This window comes from Cyanistes caeruleus, chromosome 18, assembly GCF_971803275.1.
Source record: "Cyanistes caeruleus chromosome 18, bCyaCae1.hap1.1, whole genome shotgun sequence".
Lineage (NCBI taxonomy): Eukaryota > Metazoa > Chordata > Aves > Passeriformes > Paridae > Cyanistes > Cyanistes caeruleus.
The window spans coordinates 13697006-13719765 of NC_141718.1; the positions used below are offsets into that span (position 1 = coordinate 13697006).

Below are 22760 nucleotides of genomic sequence, written 5' to 3' on the forward strand. Positions count from 1 at the left end.
ACCAGCTGTGCTGTTCCTGTGCCAGGAACACCCCTCCCCAGCATGATAGAGGGGTGAGGGTGGTGGGCACCATGGCATGGAATGAGCTGGGTGCAGGAGGATGGGCATGAGCCCATTAACAAGTCCTGCAGTGTTGAACCAAAGCCCCATGCCTGCACTGGCCCAGTGGGGACATCTGGCCCTCAGCTGGGGAGGGAAGTGGGGCACCGCTGTGCTTGACCACAGTCTTGCTGGCCATGTGGGATCTTTTACCTGTGCTAGGTTTGGGGCAATGTGGGACAGTGAACCGTGGTCAGAGTGCCTTAACTATGGACATCATTAATGAGAGGAAGAGCAATACATGCCCTAGTGTCCCTCTGGGGTGGGTAAGCAGTAGAGCTGCAGGTAGAGCAGCCAGCAGCAGCTGGACTTCCTGTGTTCCCCAAGCACTGTGGTGTGCAATATGCCGCTGGCAGAAGGACCTGAGCCAGAGGCATTGCCCTAGATAAACCTTTATTATCTGGCTAGTGTTGGTACACGTGTCAGCATGGGTGTAGAGATGTGACAGATGGGCAAGCAGCGCTGAACACGCAGGTGCCCTGGGCTGGAGAGGAAAGTGGGGGTGGTTGTCCCAGCTTGCTCTGTTTGCCTTGCACTCCCCTGGGACCCCTTGCTGCTGCCCCCTCCCCAACCCACAGTTGCCCCCAATGTGGAAGTGCCCATGGTGCACATGGAGGTGGGAAGCAGGGTGTTAGCACGGTTATGGAGCTGTCCCATGGGAGGTGACACCAAGTTGGGCCTGCAGTGGGCAGAGAAGCTTCCTTGTAGGGGGCCAAGGGAACCACTGACAGTGCTGCCTGCAGGATGTATCATGGCCCTGGCTGGACTGCAGAGTCATGCTCAGCCACAGACCCATGAGGTGGCCCAAGTCTGAGGGCACAGCTGTGCCCAAGTCACCCCAGGGACACAGGGATGGTGCCTGCAGGGCAAATAATTCCTAGAGAACAAATAACTTAAAAAGACTGGAGCATGGGAAGCAAGTTAAGGTGGGAGCATCCCCAGCAAGGTGAACCTGGCACTGCCCACAGGGTCAGCCCACAGCTGACCAAGGCAGAAGCAGCTCTGGCAAGGCAGAGGTGTGGGGGTGCACTGTTGGAAGAATTGTCCTGTTCTCAGTGCCAGACCTATGTCCCCCCCAGACCCTCCCAGGGAAGCAGCTCCCCTGCCCACAGGCAGCTCTGCGGTGAGGGCAGCAGTGGGGGTGGGCAGGGCAGGCTTTAGCACTCTTTCTGCCGCATGCGCAACTCGTGGCGACGCAGGTGGTTATAGAGGGACTGCACGTAGGTGAAGACGCACTTGGCGTCAGGCTTCTTCCCCATGATCATCATGTCTTCGACCTCCACCAGCGGCACGCAGTCCACCAGCGTCCTGCAGAGATGAAGCCTTCAGCATGGCCTCAAGCAGGCTGCCCCACATGGGGGCTGGGATGGGCACCCCACACTGCCCAGGGCCAGCTGGTGTGGGCACTGCTACCCTCGGACCTGCTCAGCTCCTCTCACACCCCCCCCAACTTACCCTGGTACCCACAGTCCTGCTCCTGACACTGGGAAGAGCATGTGCTGTCTGCCCTGGAAGGGCTTGCCTCAGGGCAGGGGTTGCCCAGCTGTCTGCACCCTTGCTCCCCTGGTACTCTCCATCCTTAGTGCTGGCACTCTGCTAAAGCTGTGCCCACCCTCTTGCTCCTCCAGCTGAAGCTGATGGTCTCTAGGGAGAGCCCAGCCTGGCTGCAGGTGTCTGCTGTGCCCCAACCTCAAACCCTAGCTGGTGGTTCAGGGAAAGCAGGGGGTGGGTCTTGGTTACATGCTGCCCTTTCTGCCTCAAGCCCTGGCCCTGCTTTCTGCCTTCCTCCAAGCCCTGCCAGCCTGGCTCTGTCCCTTGCCCCAGACTAGAGCCTGGGGTCTGCTTGCCCCAGGCCTAGCACACCCTACTGCTGGAGTGGGTGCTTCCCTGCCTCAGCTCACGCAACCTAGGTAGGTTGAGATAGCCTCCTATCTCCTCTCCCTGCCCCACCACAGTGCACGACCTAGCTCCAGCAGCTACCAGTCTTGTGGGGCCCTGGCAGTTCAGCTATGGTTGTGTCCCTATCCCCATAGCAGCCTTGGGGCTCTGCCGCTGCCCTTTTGGTCCGGTAACGCACTCTGCCTTGCCACCCATCCAGTTCCCTGGGCTGTGTCTTTCCCCAAGTTGGGGCACCCTGGCTGCTTGAAGGGACTGAACATGATTAGGAGTCACAATGGCAACCAGGAAGGGCATGGAGGGGATCTGGCCACCTCTTGTCCTCTGCTTTCTACAGGGAGAGAAGGGGTGGGGGGGCACAGAAGCAACCCTGCCACTGCTGCCAACCCTCCTGGCCCTGCCCAGGTCCCACAACCCTACCAGGCACTGTCCCCACTTCTGGCTGCTGCTGGAGCAAGGGCTGCATTGGCACTGGGGGCAGTGCTGACAAAAACCAGCAGGACCTGCTACCACCACGGCCAGTTCAGCTGCTTTAGCCTGGGCCACTCAAGGTTCTTCCCCAAGGCTCTGGTTGCACAAGGAGGATCTCCCAAGGCAGGGCTCTGCCCCCAAGGACAGGGTGCACAAGGAGGGTCTGAACTCTATGCTTGCCACCCACCATGACAACACCCTCAAGCCCCAAGCCCTGTACCTACCCCCTCCCCTCCTGCAGTAACACCACCACACACACTGGCCCCCTAGAACAGCCCTACCCCAAGGAGCGACCCTAGCCAGTACCAGCCCCTGGGGAGCACCAGGGCCCAAGAGAACCCCCACCCTGGGTCCCATGCCCCCAGCCATCCCACTAGGTCTCTGGTGCCTGCTCAGTGGGCTCCAAGCCCACTGCCTGGCTGGCACCAGCCCCACTTCATGATTTGGTCACCGTGGGGATGATGCCTGGGGCCTTGGGAAAGCCCTTGCCACCGCCACTTGGCTCAGGAAGTGACGGCAGAGCAATGGCAGTGCATGGAGAGCTCTGCCCTTATAAAGCCATTGTTTGGGCCCTGGTGTGCCAGCACTGTGCAGAGCCAGGGGAGCTGCAGCTCTAACGTCAGCCAGGATGCCCTGAGACAGGCACAAACACTGCAGGACAAGGCAGGACCTGAGCCTTGAGTCACACTTTCCAGGCTCCTGTTTCTGCCCATATATGAGCAGGCAGCATCTCATCAGAGCTGGGCATGTACCCTGGGGCAGGGGAATAAGGCAGCAAGTGGAAGCAGTGATGCTGCAGTATCCTGGGTGGCCACCCACACACTCAGCCAGCACCACTCAGAATACCTTGAGTGGCATCCCCAGAACCTGATCCCTGGGTCAGGCTCAGCCACAGGGGCAGGGCTCTGTTCTAACTACTGCCCTGCCCACAGCGGGAGAGCAAACAGAACTTCAGCATGACACAGTCCCCCCTGCTGAAACCCCCACTGGCGCTATTCCAGAAGGCCTGATCCCAGCCACCTGTCTCTGCCCATCTCCTGCTGGGCCCTGTCTGGCACTGCCAGGACTTGCCCCTAACCCACCAGCATCCCCCAGCCTCGTCTGCAGCCAAGGCAGTCATTTCTCTGCTGAGCCCTGGTGGTGGTGGGGGCATGGGCAGGTACTCAGAGGGGAAGATTCTCACCATTGGTCCTGGGGGACTGGCAATGGGCTACGACTTTTTGGTTTTTACCAGCCCCTTCTGGACCAGGCAGCGATAGAATTCCTGAATGTATGTGTACACACACTTCCAATCTGGCTCGCGCATCCGGACCATGTCCTCCACGTCCAGCAACTGTGGACAGTCCGCGTGCTTCCTGGGTGCAGGTAGAGAGAGGGGCAAGCCAGTGACCGCAGCCCAGTCAGGGAGGGGAGGAAGAGAAAACAAGAGACACAGATCAGTGCAGTTCCCATCCCACTGGTAGCTGCTCTGCTCTGGCATGCTCTGGGGATGCACAATGCAGGGGCAGGAGGGCTCTGGGCACCCCATGCCAAGGCCATTCAGTGACATTGGGGGGGCAAAAGCAAGGAGGAGAGGGGCAGGTGAGTGGCGTGGAGAGGCGTGAAGTTGAGAAGGAAAGACAGACGGAAGAGAAGGAGGAGGAGTAGGAGGATGAGTGAGGTGTTCTGGCACGCCAGGTGCTCGGGGAGCGGGTTCCAGAGTGGAGCAGCGCTCTATATAGCTCCTATATAGACCCACTGGGAGGATGGTGGGGGCAAGCCCAGCCCTTCTGCCCAGCTCCACTTGGAACTGCAGGGTGCGCCCTGGTGCAGGAAGCTTGGGAGAGGATGCTCACAAGAGCTGGAAGAGGAGGAAGGATGAGAGGCCACCTGGCTTCCAGGCCGGAGAGATCGATGGCTCTCTCAAGTCCATGGACCAGTTTCCCAATTAAGGCAAAAAATCCATTAACAGGAGCACCAAGAGCCAGGCCCGCAGCCCCCTTCTCACTCCACCAAACAGCACCACAGCACCCTGGGAGCTTGCAGGAGTCCCCATCTCACCCTGCCACCTTGGACATCAGCAGGATGGGACCCCCATCCTCAGCCCTGCCCCCCAGCAGGGTGCTGGAGGAGAGGAGAGGGTGGGTGGGAGAGAGACAGAAGGAAGGAGAGAGGGGCTGCCTGCCAGCCCTCCAGCTGGGTGCACTCCCATCTCTCAGCACCCAGGAAAACCAGAAGAAAAAGGGGAAGACTGGAGAAGTTGCAACGGTGTTTGAGCTCCTACAACTGTGAAAGGAGGCACCTGGCATAGGCAAGCCCTGCTCCCCCCGCAGGCTGCAGTCTCACACCTGGTACACCAGGATTGAATGTACTGCACGAAGCCAGATGGGCTCATGGGGCTGCTGCTCTACCTTTGGGTGCCCTGCTCCACACCCAGGAACCTAGACCCCCATACCCATACTTGCCATACCAGACTGCGCTGCACTGGCCTCTGTGACTCTGCCCACACAGCTGCTACGTGCCCCCAGAGCACCTAACCCTGTTGCATTGCATGGGGGGAGTGACACCTACAGGCACCCACCTCCAGCACCATCCCCTCCAGTGTCCCCTCTCGCCCCAGCAGCGAGCAGGAGAGCCACCCCAAGCCATCCCAAGTCCACATGATGGCAAGAGAGGTACGTACTCTGCAGAAGAGAAGGCCACCTCGAAGTTCTGGCGGCGGTTCTGGGGCGTCAGCTTACTGTAGTCAAATGCATCAGGGAAGAAATTGTGGACCAAGGCACAGAAAGCCATGCCATCACTCCAGCTGGATGAGAAGTTCTGGATGTCCACGTGCTGAGAGGGCAACAGAGTTACCAAGGGACAGAGTGACTGTCTTGGGACAGGAAAAGGATGTGGCACCCACCTCATAGCCCCGGGTCTTGGCTCTGCACCAGTCCAGCAACATCTGCTTGATACTGTTGGCGTTAGGCACACCAAAGCTGGAGGAGCGCTGCACAGCGGTCTGTGATGCTACAGGATTTGAACTGTGATGGGAGACATGGCGTGTTATCCATAGCTGCAGGGTGTTGTTTTTGTGCAGCACTCACTGCCCTGGCCAACCTGCCCCAGACCCAGCCTCACCTCCCACCCTCTTTCTGCAGCTTCTCCATCATGGCCTTTCGTGCCTGTGACGCTGATGTCTTGGGCAGGCTCTGAGCCTTCATCAGTTCCTTTTTCTTCTCCGCCTGACGCCGCTCCAGAGCAGCCAGGCTGCTCTGCCGAGAAGCACTCTCATCCTCACGGTCAAAAATGCTGGGAGAGAGACAGGCAATGCTAAAGGGGCTGTGGGCAGCCCAGGGGAGGGCAAGCAGTGGTCTCAGTCCATGGCCAGCCTTGGAACTAAGGAGATCTTCGTGTGCCTTGGACAGACAAGAGGTGGCTTAAGGTCCTCAGCTGGCAGACCGATCTCCATGCCCATGGAAGGAACCATGAGAGCTTCTGAATACAGTGAATATACCTCAAGGACCAGGAGGCTTTGGAGTGACATTTGTGTGGGGACACTGCAATCTGGACAGAGGGCTTGTGCAAGCAGATGAGTGACAGGGACCATGTGGGGCTGTCCCCACAGGCACCTCTGCTCACCTGCCTGTCTTTTTGGATGAGGAGCTGTAGGACGATTTGGTTTGAACGAAAGTGCTGTTGCCATCTGCAGAGAGAGAGAGGAGAGAGGCCCTGGGCTCTCGGCTGAAGGAGCTGAGGGCAGCAGTGCCAGGCAGGCAGGACTCTGCCTGCACCAGGGCAGTGATGGCTCAGCAGCAGCGATGCCCCAGGGTTACACCCTGAGGATGACATAGGGAAAGGGCAGGAAAAACTTACTGTCTGATCTCTTCACATAACTTGACTCCATGGTTGTAGTATGGGAGGTCTTGGTGCCATCACCTGCAAGGATAAAGCAATGGCAACTGCTGGGCTGGGAGGAGCAGCACCCACAGACACATGCTGCTGCCAAGCACCTATGCACCCATGCAGTGTAACAGGGAGAAGTCCCAGACGGTAGAGCCATGGGCATGGCAGGCAGAGGCATGTGCCCCCCAAGCAGAAGCAGAGAACAAAAAGGCGAGCACAAAGCAGCAGGGAGCTGGGGCATCCCTCCACCCCTGCAGCTGATCAGCTTGAGCCACCCAGGGACTGGGAGAGCAGGGGTATAAGAGACAACACACAGGCCAAAGGTGCAGATGAGGCCCTGCCATCCTGACAGGGTTGGGAATTCAGAGGGAAGTCACCAGAGCAGAACCCTTAATTATCCTCACGCAGGCTCTGGGCAAGCCAAAGACTCATCTCTGAAACACAGTCCTGCTCCCAGCACCGTCAAGCCAGACTCAGGACAGGCAGTGAATGGCAAAGGAACTGTGGTGGTGGAGCATTGGGAAGGATTCTGCAAGGCCCCCAAAGAGTTGGCACACCCCCCTAGCCCTGCTCATACCAGACTGGACAAGACGCTCAGTCTTGGTGACAGTGCTGCGTGCTGAGCCATCGGCTGACTGAGTGCTCTGCATGGTGGTGGTCTCTGTGGCATGGCCAGCCCTTACTCCCACAGATTGGCTCCTAGCCTCCTGCAGCCACTGATCCCGCTCCTTCTCCCGCTGGTCTGCAAACATGAATGGGAGATGGCATCAGCAGGGAGGTGGGGTGGAGGGCAGTTCCTGCCACACCAGGGGTCCTGCACTGCTGCTGGCCCACAACTGGTTTGTGGGAGGGATGATGTCCTTGGCCTTGCAAAGACAGGGGGCCAACAGAGGACCCAGCACACACCCTACTGCTCCCCTGCAGCTGGACACCCCCACTTCAGCATCCGACATTGGCATCACCAGCACTCTGACCCCAGTGGGGGTCACCATCCCTGAGTACCTCGTTTGCGCTGGCGCAGCTCCCGCATGGCATTTCGAATCAACCGTCGCTCCTCAAAGTCTGTTGTCTGATCCAGCTGCAGGAGAGGGAAGTCATCATTAGTCTTCTATCATCAGCTTGAGGTCCCTTTACCTTCTTGCAGGAGCCCGAACCAGAGAAAGAGGTACCATCTTATCCAGAACATCCTCATCCTCAATCCTGCGCAGCTCCTCAGCATTCAGCTTGCTCCTCTCCACCTCCCTCACTTGCACCTTCTCCATGCCGTTGGGCAGCTCTGGTTCCTGCCTTGGTGCCTGGTGTTGCTCCACCACCTCCGGCTCCATCTGCAAGGACATCACCATGCAGCTGAGCCCCTGCCAGCTTGCCACCCCCCACCTCTTCTCAGGGTCCAGGCCCTCATCACCCTGACACCAGCCCAGTGCAACAGGCAGTGAGGACCCTGGAGAGGATGTGCAACATAGGGCCTAAGTGCTCTCAGCTGGTGGGATGCCGCAAGAATCTGCAGTACCCAAGGCAGGCAGGGGAGTATGACAATCTGCAGCACCCCATGCCCCAGGAGGGCCCAGCAGTCCCTCTCTTCCTTCCAGTCTGGGTGTCATAAATCCTCCCTGCTCCCCAGCAAGAGGTGGCTGGGTCCCCCAGCAGGCAGGGCCTGCCCTATGCTCTGGGCTGGGCAGCAGCTGTTACCCAGCAGTGGGCGGGGTGCTGGCAAGGCCAGTGCACACCATTAGCAGCACAGGGATTTCCAGGGAATTAAGGGACTTATTGTAGAGAAAAGCTTGTGCAGGAGATCAAGAGCCATCCCCTGCATCCCTGCCAGGATTTAGGCCAGTCTGGCCCCTGCCCAAGCACAGCCAGGACAGGATGCCAAGTCCCTTTTAGCACAACCCCCCAGCAATGCATAGTAGGCAGTAGGCCAGGCCCAGAATAGGGCACAGAGGCACCAGGGATGACAGTGGGGCCACAGCAGCCATGCACACACCTGGCCCCTGTATCCTGTGGCCTGGTAACTGATCCATGGCAAAGCCATCGGCAGGAGTTGACGCTGGCCACAGGTGCCCATGCCACCACCTGTGCTTGGTGCTGTGGTGGGGCCAAGACAGCTGCCTGCAGCTTCTCACCTGGCACACTGGGAATGCGAAACAGGTGGGTGCACAGCCCCACAACAGTGAGCCCAAGGAGTGGTGGATCCCCATGGTGCCATGTCCCCATGCATCACTGCCACAGTCATGCCTTGTACCAGGGCTACAGACAACTCCAAGAGCCCTGGGGGCTGGTGACCCCCTCCCTTCCCCCATCATGATGCAGGGCTGCCCACACTCACGCTGCTGTTGCTTCGGGAGAGATGCAGGGCCGACTGCTGGCACGTACTGGAGAAAGTGGGTGGATGGGCCACAGGGCCGCTGGGCTCCTCAGTGCCCACAAAGTGGGTGCAAGGGTCCTGTGCTTCCAGAAAGAGGGTGCTGATGTCCTCCCTGGGGGGCACCTGCAGCCCTGGCACCAGCAGATCGAGGCAGCGGCCCAGGCGCTCCAGCTCTGCCCGCAACTCCAGGTGCTCCTGCTCCAATGTCTGCAGAGCCTGCACCAGCACCTGCACTTGCTGCAGAGCCTGCTCCAGTTGCCCCTCTGCTGCCCCCCGGAACGCCACCAGCTCCTGCTGCAGCTCTGCCAGCTCAGCCACGCCAGCCTGAGCCAGCCCCTCCAAGCTGAGCCCTGGCATGGTGGTGGTGCAGACGCTGTGGCGAGCCCTGCTCAGCTGTCCGCTGCCCTTTATAGGGGCCCAGGCAACCCCCCCTGGCTGGAGGCTGGCTCGCTCCCTGCCTGTGGGCTATTCTGGTCCCAGCAGCTGGGGGTCCCATGCAGGGGTGCTGAGCCAGGCGCCACACTTGGCAGTGCATCCGGCTGTGGGACCAGGTGGCTCAGCAAGGAGAGCCCAGCAAGTGGCCCCCCCGCTCCTGGAGGCTGTCAGGGCCAGATATCAGCCTGGGAGCCTTGGGACAAAGTGGTGGGGACCAGCCCTGACTACTGCAGTGCTGGGTGAATGAAAAGGCCAACCATTGCTATGTACTTTTGCCCAAGTGCCTTCCCACTCTGGGCTGGCATCATCCACAGCACATCTCCAGCCCCAGACTTGCATCAGTGCAAGGACCTTGATCACAGCATGGATTTTAGGTCTTCATACAACCATGCTGCCCAATGCCTGCCCCAGAGGGAGCAGGTCCCTGAACAGGCAGCACCCCACCAATGAGAAGACATGCCACTGTGGTTACTGTCCCCAGTCCCTGCAGCCTGCTGGTCATCCAACCAAGCCCTACCTGGCAGTACCTGCCAGCACTGCTGCTTCCTCCTCCTCCCTGCCCACTGGGAGCATACCTGGGGGCTGCGTCTCCTGTCAGGCAGCCAACAGGTCTCAGGCCCCCCACCTCACTGGACAGGCCCCCGAATACGTTTATGAGAGCTGACAACTGCTGCCCAAGCGCATTTGCACAGGGAAGGCACCCCACTGCAGTCAGGACCCACGACCTGCTGGCAGGTGTGGGCAGCACCTGTGGGCACTGCCTGCCTCAAGCTGGCAAGGGCTGGGCTGAGGGTGGGATGAAGCCGGTGGTACCACAGCCACCAGTATGCCCCAGGCTATGGATGGTACCACAGCCACTGGCAGTGACACAAGCCACCCACAGTGCTGTTCCTGCAGAGACAGCCAGGCGTGCGCACGGCCATGAGTGAGACAGAGCCATGTTTGATATTCTGGCTCCTGCCAAGGCGGCACACAGGCGCCTTGCATTACCCTAGATGGGCAGGAGCAGATTAAAGCACTTGAAGGGCTGTCTCCTGTGTGCACCCAGCCTCAGGGTAGCCACAGCCTGCTCTCCCCACAAGACACTGCAAAGGGGTTGTTTTTTGATTTTTTTCACCAGCTGCACCCAAGAATCCCTCCTAGGTGGCCTGGGGCTTTGGACACTCTCCACTCAGGATGGCATAGCAGGAACTGGCAAGACCCCAACCCACAACTCCAGAGTGCTTTAGGGACCTCTGACGAGTAGCCTCCCTGCCTCTGGGGAAGGCAGGCTTCCCAGACACATGGCCAAGGTCCATCCCCAGGAAGAACAACAGGGGTGGTTGGCAATGGATTTTCCCCCAAGCTGTCGCCACCCTTAAAGGTGTTTAAAACAGAGGGAGACCCACAAAAGACTCCTTGTCCCCCTCCACCCATCTCCCCAAGTGTCTGAGTACATGGTGGCACAGTCCAGAGGGCTCATGTGGGGCTGTGAAACCACACACAAAGTCCAGATTCTCTTGATGAAAAAACCCCTACCAAAACAAAAGCATCAACCAAAACTAGACAGAGCCTCTGGACCATGCTACCTACACTAATTCCTTGGTCCCTGGTCCCCACCCCAAGCCCTGGAGCTGCCAGGCAATGGCCAGGTAGGGCACAGCCCCACAGACTGCCTGGGCACTCACCTTGGTGACATTGCTGCTGACACTGCTGATGTTGCAGATGCTGCTGACACTGCTGGGGATGGTGGTGATACGAATGGGGGTGCTCCGCAGACCCAGAGTCACCTCTGCAAGGGGAGCAAGAGGCATGTGGGATCTGATCCAGCCCACAGGCTCAGACCCAGCTGGGGAGTGGCTCTGGCTGGGCTCTCTGCCTACCCCACACATCCTACCCTGGCAGTGAGCACTGGGCTGTGGCACAGGGAAAGGTCTTGGTGGCAAGCAAGAGATGGGGAAGTTGAGACCCCTGCTCCCCAAGTAAGGGTGCATTCTGCAGTGCTTCAGCTGGAGCCAAGACCCCCGGCTGAGAGGGATGGCCACAGGAGCATCCTGACCCAGCCACATCTGTGGGCAAGCAGGTTAGGGGCAGGGCTGGAACAGACATGGTGCAGCAGTGGAACGGGACACAGAGCAGGATGTCATGGGTTCCCCTGAATCAGCAGGTCAGTGGGGAGAGGATGGGGCAGGGCTGCAGGGGCAGCGCAGGGATTGGGGAATGACCCCAAACATAAACGTGGTAAGACAGTGGGGCTGTGGACAGGCTGCAGGGCCAGGTGGTCTCCCCGAACTGAGACGCCCCAAGCAGGCTGAGAGTGCATGCCAAAGGATGAGGGCTACCATACGCATTTTGTTCTTCTGGCAGCACCTGTTCTCTGGGCTGCCAGCACTCAAATGCCACTGCTGCCTATCAGCACCCACTTGGCCTGGCTCAGATTGCCTGCCTCCATCTGCCCATTTGTGCCCACCATCTGTTAGTGCCCAACTACCCACTGGTACCAACCTGTTCTACTGCCCAGCTGTGCACATTGTCATATTAGGAGCACAGTCCTGTAGTGCTTAGAGCCTGGTGGATAAGAATTCCCCTGTTGTGCCCACCTCACTGAGAGATCCACATCTTTTCCAGTCCCACCTCCCTGCATGACACCCATGCCCATCACCCCTACAGCGTGAAGCCTAATGACAGATGCCATCTGCCCACTGGACCTTCCTGCACACCCCGTACCCCATCAATGCCCACCTGCCCGCTGGCTGCTGGGGGAGGCCGTGATGCGGGGCGCCAGGGGCTGCACGCGCCCATCCTTGATCTCGATGGTGAAGAAGGTCTTCATGGCGTCGAGGCGGGAGCCGGCAGGGCGCGGGGCCGAGCGCTGCTGTGCGCCGCCGCAGCCCCGCGCGTTTTGAGCGGGCGCCGGCGGGGCCGTGCGGGGCCCCCGCTGCCATTGGGCAGCCCCGGCCCCGGCCCCGGCCCGCCCCCCCGCACCGCCCGCCCCCGCCGGCCCGAACCGCTGCGCGCGCTCCCGCACCGAGCCGGCGGCAGGGGAAACTGGGGGTCCGGCGGGGCGCGGCGCTGCGGAAATGGACGCGGGGTCACTGGACTGCGGCCGCCCTCGCATGTCCCCGCCGGGGCTTGGCTCCGCACCGTGCATGCAGTGCCCCGCGGTGCCCCCCCATCCTGGGGTACCCCCTGCCATGCATGCTGCCCCCGCCCCGGGATTCCACACTGTGCACGCAGCCCCCCTAGGTTGCCCACACGATGCACAAAGCCCGCGGGGTGCCTGACTGTGCATGCAATCCTCTACGGTGCTCACAGGATGTATTGCTGCCCCCCAGAGACCCGAGCATTTCCCAGAGTCGCTGCAGCCCCTCAATGCCTCTGCTCCCTCCTCCCACTGCTGCCGGATGCTTGTGTACATGGATGGGAGGGAGGGATTCTGGGCAGGATGCAAAAGAGCAGGTGGGCAGCCAGCAGCATCCTTCGGCACCTGGCACTGAGGAGCTTCACACCTGCCCAGGCTCCACCAGGGACATCCCGCCACCGGGAAGCAGCGAATGGAGGCAGCCACCACTAGGATCTTACCCGTGTGGCTAGCCAGGCAAAGCGAGGAGGGCACCAGCTCCCACTGGTGAGTATTCAGGCGAGCCGGGGTCCCCATTACCTCCTGGGTGGGCACTAATGCTTGGGAAGAGAGAGGCCAGGGAAGGAATGACACAAAAGGAACAGAAGGTGAGCATGGCACAGGTACTGCTGGCAACCTCCTCACTCCAGCACAGCACTCTGCAGTCTCCCTCCCCATTACTCCGCATTCCCCAGAGTTTAGTGCCAAAATCCACCAGCACTTGTAGGCTGCCCTGCACCCTAGGCATGGGCTCTGTCCTGCAATGCAAAACCACACTGCAGAGGAGGGTAGGCTCTGTGCCCAGTAGCGCAGTGGGGAGCCCTGGGGTCTGTGTTGAAAGGTTGGGACCACACCTGTCCTCACCAGGGCCTGGCACACCATTGCCTCTGAAGAGATGTTGAGGGGGCCAGGTGGCTCAGCCCTTAAGGGTGCAGGCAGGGCTCTGCCCTGGGGCTGAAGTCATTGATGCCCATGGAGGGAGGGGGGCTCAGCTTCTCCTCACAACCCAGGTTTGAGCCCCCTGTGAGGCAAGGGAGGGTTGGATCCTGCACACTTCTCTCTACTCCAGGGCTGTGCCATGCTGCAGCACACCATCCCTAGCATCTTCCTAGGGCTGCTTCTTTCCCAGGAGCCAGCAGCCTCCAGGGGTTCCTTAGAGGGACAGCAACCTCTGCCTGCCAGGACAGCACCCTTCATCCTTGAAGCAGAGAGCTGCTTTTTGGTTTTCCCCCATTTCCTCCTGGCACAGCCGTGGGGATGGTTTTCACAACAGTAGGAAAAGAGCAACTACTGGCCACTGGAATCTCTCAGGGCTGTGGGGAGGCCCTGCAAGGTGCTGGGCCTGGGGTGGGGATGGTCAGAGCCAGCCGTGCACAGCTCCTAGCCTTATAGGGACAAAGAATGCAAAAGGCCAGGGTTTGCTACTGGCACCGATTCCCTTTCATGGCCCTGCAGTAACCCGGTCAGAGTGGAAGCCCCAGTAAACAGCCTGCCTGGCACCCAGTTCCCTGGCTGGGGTGGGCATTGCCACCACTTGGCTAGGCAGCAATCGGCCTCCAGCTAAGGGTGGCCTTTGGCCTGGCCGTGTCCTGCACTCACATTCCTGACCCAGCACACGTGGGCGGGAGTCATGTCCTTAGGGACGGCTGGGATGTACATGCTGCAGAACAGGGGAGTGGGGGGGTCCTGGAACAGCCCTGCCCAGCTGGCAGGGGCCACGGCTCTCATGTCATCCCCCTCAGGGCTACACTTACCCACTGATGGCCTCTTGTGTCTTCCACCTGGCCCCAGCACCTGGCAGTGTGCCCCAACATGAAGCTGTGGAGTAGAGGGGCGGAGCATTCAGCTGGGAGTTACATGCAGTCCCCCCATCAAGTTACCTTCACCCAGACTGCCAGCCCCGGGCAAGGAGGGCAGTGGCAGCTGCCGCCAGCTTTATACCTGGTTGCCAGTACTGGGCTGGCCTGGGATGAGTTGCTCCCCTCTGGGGCTTTGCACCACACTGGGTTCTGGGGCGCTGCCAGGGCTGCCTAGGTTCCCTTCCTTCCAGGCTGCCTGGGGCTGCCCCTGCTGCAGGTCCTCACCGCCATCCTCAGGCTCTGGATTGGGCTCTGGGGCTGGCTGCAGCTCCAGGAGCACAAGGGTCCCCGAAACCTCGGCTGTGGGTGAGAAGAGGCTCTGCTTGGTAAGCCTGCAGCTGCCTGCAATGCATCCCTACTCCTGCAGCCCCTCCAGGCACCCAGCTGCCCTGCCCGCCATTGTGAGATGGTATGCCCTTCATCGTCCTGCAGCTGGCCAGGCACAGGTCTGGCCCCAGGCACGCACCTAGACAGGACTTTGCCGTGACATTTGTGGGGACTCACCCCGGGCACTGGGTTTCTGGGGGTCTCCTGCCTGCTGGCTGCACAGCTCCTGCATCCCAGCTGGGACATGCTCCTGCTCCACCACATCCTCTCGCTTGCAGGCCTGGGGAGAGCAGAACCAGCCCCACTCCGGTCTCTGACTGGGCCACCATGGCCCATTCCAGCCAGGGACGCATAGGCTGTGGTCTCTTCCCATGCTATCTAGGTCCCTGCCTGCATGCTGGCAGGAACTGACAAGCCAGTCCCTGCACACGGGTCACAGCAAGAGGCTCACAGGGGGAGAAGTGTCCCCATACCTTGCTGCATTCTGCAGGCAGGGAGAGAGACAGTGTCTAGTGAAGGGGGACCCCAAACCTGCCCCATGCTCCAACCCCAGGCACTCCAGGGCTCTGTGATGCAGGGAACATCCAGTTTTACATTGCCCTGTCCATGGCACCTGCAGCTCTGCTTGGCAAATGATGAAATATTCTGGACATAGGACCACACACAGGTGAAAGATGTGTTTCTGACAGAAGTCTGAGCAGGGCTAGGGTGTCCTGGCATCAGCTTGGGAACAAGGTGCCAGTTTTGGCTTTGCCAGTGCCTCTAGCAGCACCTTGACTTTAGGACAGGGGCATACAAAAAAGAGCTTTTACCCTGAGGGGACACAGGGCAACCAGGCCCCAAACCCAAGGATGGAAATGGCCTTGGGTTTGTAGTTATCAGCCAGACTGAGCAGAACAGCCCTCTCAGCTGCTCAGAGATGTCCCATTCCAGCCAGGCTTTGGGGGCAGCGCGCCAGCCCATCCAGATGGGGAGGCAGACAGTGCTGAAAGGTGGCACAACTCCACATCCCTTTGGCAGTGTGCTGCTACAGCCCTGGGGCAGGTGGAGGAAGAAGCAGGGCTGGACAGAGGCAGATGGGGGAGCCCATGCCTTCTCACCCAGCTGTGGGTACACCTATTGCTTCTCCTCTTCCCACCCTCACCCTCAAAGGACAATCCCCCAAGGGTTGGGTGCAGAGATCTCTCACCACCACACAGTCTCTGCAGGATCATCCCTGCTGCACTGAAAGCCCCGGCTTGTGTTCATTCCTTCCAGCTCTGCCCACCAGCTTATCCTTTCCCCAGCCAAAAAGCCCCTAGCTTCACTCCAGAATAAGCCCTGGCTCCTTGAAGGCGGGCAGGAACAGCCATCACAAGAAGGGGGACAGGGAATTGAGGTTTCTACCCATGCAAGGGAACTGCTGCAGAGGAGATAAACGGCCGTTGCCTCCAAAGAACCCCATCCCCAAGAAGTGGAGCAGAGATGGGTGTACCACGCACACCAAGGGGCTCCCAGATCCCCACCAGATTGCATCCTTGGGAGAAACCCAAGGAGCACCCTGGCCTGAGACCCCAGCCCCAGCTCATCACTGCTGGCTGGGGCAACACTGGCACAGCACAGCCATGTTTCCCCTGTCCCCAGAGACCCCAGCCCCACCTGTCTCAGTCCCTTTGGGCAGGCAAGCACAGTTTGCCCAGGGCTCTGTGCTCCAGACGGGCTGGCACAGGAACCCCAGGAAAGGGTGAAATCTTGAACAGTTCCACCCCCTGCAGTGCTCTACACACTCACCGCTGAGACTTTGGGCTCCTGCTCCACAGCCTCCCCATACCCACTCTCCTCTGGCCCAGCCAGTGCTGGCTCTGCATCATCCTGCTGGCTGCTCTCCCCGCTCTTGTCTGTGCCTGGAGACTTGGTTCTGCCCTCACCACAGCTCTCTTCACTTCCAGTAAGGGCTGGTGTTTCAGCATTGTCCCTCTGGACTATTTTCGTTTCCCCAGGCACAGTGGGGGGCTTGCTGCCATCCCTTCGGCTGCTCTGCACATTCCCAGCCAGGGTTGCAGCTGGATGGGAGCAAAGATGGCGTTCAGGAAGAAGCTGCCCACATCCCAGAGCCCCCAGGGCATCCACCCCGGAACATGTGAATGGTGCCTCACCTTCAATCTCCTCAGCCCGCAGCTTGCGAATGGCAGCTCGGATCAGCTTGCGCTCCTCATACTCACCCGCTGCCCGCAGCTGCAAAAAAAAAAAGGACCCAGGAAAGAAGCACGGTCAGCCCCAGCACAAGTTCCATCCCAGCAAATGGTCTGCCCCAACACACAGCTGCTCACCAGTTTTGTCAGTTCCTCCACGCTGGTGATGGCTTCAAGCCGCTCAGACAAGGCAGCCAGGGATGCCTGCTGTTCCTCTTCCAGGTGCTGGGACCTGAGCAGGATGAGAGCTGTGGCTGTCACAGGTGCTTGTGAGCAAAGTCCCCTTGTGGGCAGCTGGCAGATCCAGACAACAGGCCCCACCACGTGCCAAGCTGCTCTGTGCCAGGCTGTTCCCACCTTCACGTTCACTCAAATCCATCCCAGCCAGAGTGGGGCTGGGTACTGCAGCCCCCGTCTCCCAGGGCAGAGGCAGGGAATGACCTCAGTTCACAAAAGGACTCACTGTGGCCAATTCTCCTTGTCATCCTGTCGGCGGTTGCTGCGTTCTGGGCGGAAGCGCTTGGATGCCAACATCTCCTCGTCCCTCTCCAACTCCTGCCGCTGCAGCTCCCGAATAGCCGAGCGGATGCGGCGCCGCTCAGCCAGGTCCAGTGTGGCCTCCAGCTGGGTGCACAGGGCAGGGCTCAGCACTGGCTCTGGCCACTGAGCCCCTGTCTCAGTCCTGGTGCCGCCCTCTGCCACACTGTCATGAGCTGCCCACACTCTGGACAAAGGCACTGTCTGTGTGTGGCACCCACGTGCCCTGAGCATGCTGCCCGGCACTGCCAGGCCCTGCAGGAATTGGGCACAGCCCACCCAGAGCAGAATGCTGGGACCACCCATGGTGAGGAGGGGCTGCCATGGTGGCACTGAGACCTCCGGGCATATAAAGGTCAAAGAGACAAGCATGTGAAATGAACACCCACCAGCAGTCCTGCTGGCCTGCAAGGGTTGGTGCCATGCATCTCTGCCCCTCCCAGTGCCACCAGCTCTGGAATGAGTCCTCCTACCCACGCCAGCTCCTCCAGCAGCAAGGGGACAGGAGAGCCCATTCTCTTTCCATCCCATGTTTCCCAGGAGGTGCTGGCTGAAAGGGCCTCAGCATCCCACCAAGGGGTCATCTTGTGCACCCTGCAGCCCTCCCCCCCCGCCCCCCCATCCACTGCTAGTGCATGGCAGGCAGCTCTTGGAACCAAATCTATGAGTGAGATCTGTCCTAAATCCAAGTTCAAGCCTTTAAGTATGGGAAGCACAGCCATAACTCTCCCGTAAATGTCTGAACATCTCACAGGTGCTCCAGATGCTCCTCAGCCCACCAAGGCCAGCACCTAGCATGGGCACCCAGAGCTGCTCCCCCTCTTCCAGACCAGGTCACAGCCCAGCCCCACTACCAGCTCCAGTTTTTCCAGAGGGCCATGAACCCACCTCCTGATATTGAAGGGGCAGAAGGCAGCCAGATCTGCCAGCCAGGGCAGGCATAGCCCTTCTATCCTCACACTGTCCTGCTGTAGGACATCAAGACTGCCCTGACACTGGAAACATGGGAGGTGATTTCCCATGGAGCTTGTTAAAAATAAACCCTGTGACCAACAGCAGCTGCTGTCAGCATCAAGCCCCATCATGCTGGGAGAAGCCATGGCTGTGCCACAGGACAAGAGCATCAGTCCCTTCTCTTCCTGTCCCATGGGCTACTGACACAGAGATATGCCATGTGCCACCCCAGTGGCAGCCAAAACTGTGGTACTCCAACCCTTGCCAGCTGCAAAGCCTAACTGGAAGCATTATCCTTCCCCAACTGGGGAAGATCCCAGTGGCTGGGATTACCAATCCCTAGAGCAGACCAGCTCTAAAAATACACTTAACCTCTGGAGGAGCTGTCTGGAGCCAGGGTGCTCCTTCCCTCCCACCCCAGCAGCCCCCACCATGCCAGCAGGAATTACTATCCCTTCCAGCATCCTGGCTAAAGCCGAGGCCTGCAGTCCACTCTGGGCTTTTATCCAGAGCAGTCACCTCTGCCACCACAAGGCCAGGGAAGCAGCTGGGAAGAGCAGGAGCCACAGCATTGCCAGAGCAGTGTGGAGTGTTGGAGAGAAAACCAGCCCTTCCATCCTCATGGGCCTCTCATTTCCCATCTGCCCCAGATGGCTGCTGGCATCCCAAGGATGCCACTACAGTTGGAACAACTACTACCAAGAAAAAGACATAGTCCAGCAGCAATGGTGCCCATCCTGGCCAGCCAGGAAGCCTGGTTCCCTGCAAACAGGGCATCATCGATGGGCTGGGAAGTGGTGGAATTTAGTTCAGCTCAAAATGAGGGGCTGGAGGCAGAGCTCTGCGGTAAGGACATCTCTCCCTACAGCCATCCAAAGACTTTGAGGACAGGAAAACAGTCCTCAACTGCATATTGGGTGGCCAAGACCTTGGCCCTTCCCAAAATAAGTTGCTGGCAGTGAGTGGCTTGGCCCCAGCATCTGGGTCAGGGCAGTGGGAAAGGTAGGGGGAGGGAGGAGAAGTGGTGTGTGCACAGCAGCTGCAGAAGTCATGAGTGTGCCAGGAAAGGGGGACACAATGGGACACCAGCCCTGCACACCCTGGTGCAGGAAACATGCTGGCACCAGTGTGTGCTGTGTGGCACCCACCTGCCAGCTCTGGGGTCTACTCTACCCAGGAGGCTTCAGCTGGGACCTGACCTGACCCCAGGTCCTGGAAGGCTTCTCCCCACAGGACAAATGGCAGGGCAGGAGAAAATGGCTTATTCCAAGCCCACGTCAGCAGGGAGCTGGGATGAGGCAAATAAGCAGCTTTGGAAGCTATGTAGCCAGTGGCAGGGGAAAGCATGATGGAAACCACAACAGCTGCAAAGGGACCAAGGGGCCCAACCCTGCCAGCACAGGCAGGCTTAGGGATTGGTACATGCTGAGGCCCCATGGGTCCTGCCCAGCTGCCAGCAAATTAATGGCTCCAAGCAAACACCCTCCTCAGCACACAGAGTGCCTTTGTGAAAGGATACTGGCACAGCACACATAGGCTGCTTCCCACCTGGTGCCCAACACAGCAGTGCTCAGAACCCTGGTGCAGTGAGCAGCTCCTCCAGGAGGGCTGCAATTAGCCCAGCATCCATCCGGCTCTTTGAAGTGCAGGACCACACAGCACTTTGGAATCTGGAGCCTGGGCACAGGGAAACTGCTTTAGGGCATCAGATGAACCTGGCACAATGAGCACCTACTACAGCCCCAAGTTTCACTGTCACTTTTGGAAAGAGCCATGGGGAGCATGGCTACCCCCTAGTCAGAGGAAAGCAGGAAGGACACTGGATGACAGGGATGTGGCAGGGATGCAGTGATTCTCAAGGCCATGGAAGACTACTATAGACTACTATAGCCAAAGACTACTGGGTATGAGAAGGGGATCTCATGGCAGTGACTTCCCTAGCTCAGACCTGTCCTGCCTCTGTCACCCTTTGGTGACATATTTACATCGTCCTTAATTAACCAGACTAAGAGTTGGAGGGGCTGGGAGAGGGAAGCATTCCCCAGCCCAAGGCCAGCAGACCTCAGCCAGGAGCTCAGTACAGCTGTAAGCGCTCAATCTCTTGCTTCTGGACATCCACCTAAGGGCCACCCTGCAGTACACCCCATCCCCCACAGCTCCCTCCTCTGGCTTCTCCAAACCCTTGGTCAACTTTATGCTGCACTATTGGTTCATCCCAACTGGCCTCCCTGGGACTGGGATACCAGTGGGCAGCTGGGAAGAGAATGATATGGATGATTCATATGGAGTTGCAGGGCACCTTCTGGCAGCGACCAACCCAGCCAGCACAGGAGTGAGGGGGCTGCAGGGACCTCCTCAAGTCCCCCAGCCTACTTCTTCCAGTTTCCCTGGGGATATCAGATGCTGCTGCCTAGAAGCCCTTGGGAGAAATGAGGAGAAGCAAGGCAGAGTGGAGGGCTGGGGAGAGCAGAGTAGAAGGGAGGAAGTGGCAGGAGAGGCAGTTTTCCCTTATATGGACTAATCCTCTTCCAACTGAGTGGAGCCAAAAACTTAACCAGAAGAAAAATAATTCCTTCCCTGCCTCACATCAGCTCAGATGCGGCTTTCCCCAGCTTATACCACACAGCACAGGGAGATGTGGGTCACAAGCACAGTGCTCTGGGGAAACAAAGCCTCAGAATGTCAAAGAAAAAGCATCCATAGAAGCAGTGCTTGCTGCAGGATGAGATCCACCTCCCTGGGCTGACCAGACACCAGGAACCCATCGCCGCTTCTGGGACTCCATCTTAGATCAGAGACCTCGGCTGGGACGTGGCAGAGCTGGAGCACGGGCAGGATGGGGAGACACCCTGACCACCCATCCCCAAACCTTTAGACAGGTGGTCCATTGTCCCCGACATCACCCCATGAGAAGCAAGTGGGCTCCCCAGCTCGAGCCACGGGCAGTTCTGTGTGTCACCACTCAGAGCTGGCTAAGGGTGGCAGGACAGAAGGCTCAGGCGGGGGCAGCCCCCGTGCCGACCCACAGCACAACCCTCACTTCCCGCCGGCATCCCGACTCTTTCCTGTTCCAGCAGACCTGCCTTCCCGGCTGACTCAGCTTCCTGTTGTGATCATTCCCCATCGTTGACCAGGGCCAGCCCGGCGCAATCCCCGGGACAGCCAACACAGCCCTAGCCCCGGGCTGGGGGTCCCTGGGGTTGCCCAAAGCCGGACACTTGTAGGGGCTTCCCGGGACATCAGCCTCGGCTGCGTATCCCGAGTATCGTTTTCGGGACACGGAGGCCCTCTTCCTCTAGAGCCCATCGGCCTTGACAGCGCACGACTGCGGCTCTCGCTCCCGGGGCGGTGCTCCGGCCGGCGCTCCAGAAGCCGCTGCGCAGGAGGGGATGGGATGCAAAGCCATGCGGGCAGAGCCCGGGAAGTGCGCTTGGCACCGCGCCAGCTCCCGGCATCGCGGAAGCCCGCAAGGGGCAAGCGGGGAGCAGGGAACTGTGCCGGCATCGGGGAACGATCCCCCAGGATCTGCCGGCCGAGAAGATGGAGCTGGGGCAGGCGGTACGGCCGGGCGCGATTGCGAGGAAAGGGCCAAGCGCGGCCAGAGCAGCGGGGCCAGAGCCTTCGGAATCACCGGAGTAGAGCGGGGACTCGTGCTGGATCTCACCCCAGCCCAGAGCCCAACCCAGAGCCCTGGGTCTCCAGCGCTACATCCGCTCCCAGACATGGCTCCGGAATACCCCAGCCGAGCGACAGATCCGAGGCCCGCCCGCTCCCGTTCTGCCCGCGCCTGGGACAGCAGCCCTCGGCCCGGGGGGTTCACGGAACCTAGGCACCTCCAGGCACGATCCGCCCCCGGAATCGGCGCGGGCGCGCACCGTACCCCGAGACCCGGAGCAGCCGCGGGACTCACCAGTTTCCGCAGCGCTCCCTCGTCCATCCCGAGAAGGCTCTCCTGGGACATCCTGTCCGTCGGGCCCGCGCTGCTGCGGCCGGGACTCAGTGGTGATGGAGACAACAAAGCGCGGCCGAGGCGTCTCGGCCCCGCGCTGGGTTCGACTGCGCTCCCGCCACGCCCCGCTCCCCTCCCCCGGCTCCGCTCCCGTTCGTGCTCCCAGCAGCGCCGCGGCCCTACCGCTTACCCGCCGCATCGCCGCTTCCGATCGCCCCGCCCCGCCGTCGCCAGCCCGATTTGGCCCCGCCCCGCCGGACCTGCGGGTCCCGTATCCCGGTGCCAAGCCCTGTACCGGCACCGCGCACCGGCACCGAGACGAGCCGCCGTGCCGTGCCGTGCGGCTCCAGACTCACTCCCGTCCCGGTCTCCACGCCGGTGCTAGTGTAGCGACCTGGTCTGCTTGGGGTGGTACCCCAGGGTGTATCGCTGCTCGCAGAGTGTCCCCGAGCCCAGACCCCGCTCGGGGACTCCCCATCCGCAGGAGCTGCTGCGCCCCCTGGTTGGCGGGATGCGGGGCAGAGAGCCACCAGCACCTCCTCCCCAGAGAGCCTCCACACCAAGCCCGGGGGATCACACCATGGGATGCCCCTGCATGCACTGGGGAGCTGTTTGAGCTGCTCCCTGACACCGCTGCAGGATTAATGGCCAGACCACCCCCAGAAACCTGCGAGGGCTTCCTGGGCATGTGTTGTTGGGTTGATGATGTTGGGGGGACCCACATAGTCCC

The 22760-nt window shown here is 60.1% G+C and overlaps 1 protein-coding gene across 5 annotated transcripts; it reads right to left on the reverse strand.

Moving 5' to 3' along the window:
- Positions 1 to 475: 475 nt before the first annotated feature.
- Positions 476 to 22233, reverse strand: SMTN (smoothelin). Of its 5 annotated transcripts, XM_086856408.1 has the most exons (22): positions 21992 to 22233; positions 17054 to 17214; positions 16729 to 16822; positions 16555 to 16633; positions 16190 to 16461; positions 14597 to 14699; positions 14175 to 14392; positions 13988 to 14051; positions 12695 to 12793; positions 11855 to 12184; positions 10801 to 10904; positions 8660 to 8776; positions 7503 to 7658; positions 7336 to 7411; positions 6911 to 7075; positions 6304 to 6366; positions 6070 to 6133; positions 5569 to 5739; positions 5351 to 5471; positions 5129 to 5280; positions 3650 to 3821; positions 476 to 1407 (listed from the first exon to the last, which is right to left on the reverse strand). In XM_086856408.1, exons 1-21 carry the CDS (start codon positions 22040 to 22042, stop codon positions 3677 to 3679), a joined length of 2805 nt encoding a protein of 934 aa, XP_086712534.1. In that variant the 5' UTR covers positions 22043 to 22233; the 3' UTR covers positions 476 to 1407; positions 3650 to 3676. The 5 variants fall into 5 exon arrangements, with proteins under 5 accessions (XP_086712534.1, XP_086712536.1, XP_086712533.1 ...); XM_086856410.1 differs by lacking the exon at positions 8660 to 8776; XM_086856407.1 differs by lacking the exon at positions 3650 to 3821.
- Between the last annotated feature and the right edge of the window lie 527 nt (positions 22234 to 22760).

Bases quoted from the DNA above. Each gene is read 5' to 3' on its own strand.
- SMTN (XM_086856407.1), bottom strand. From the start codon at position 22,042: ATGTCCCAGGAGAGCCTTCTCGGGATGGACGAGGGAGCGCTGCGGAAA. The intron at 7,659-8,659 runs GTGAGTGTGGGC...ATGTCCTTGCAG, and splicing joins TCTCCCGAAGCAACAGCAGC to ATGGAGCCGGAGGTGGTGGA. The intron at 5,281-5,350 runs GTGGGTGCCACA...TTGCCCTCTCAG, and splicing joins CCAAGACCCGGGGCTATGAG to CACGTGGACATCCAGAACTT.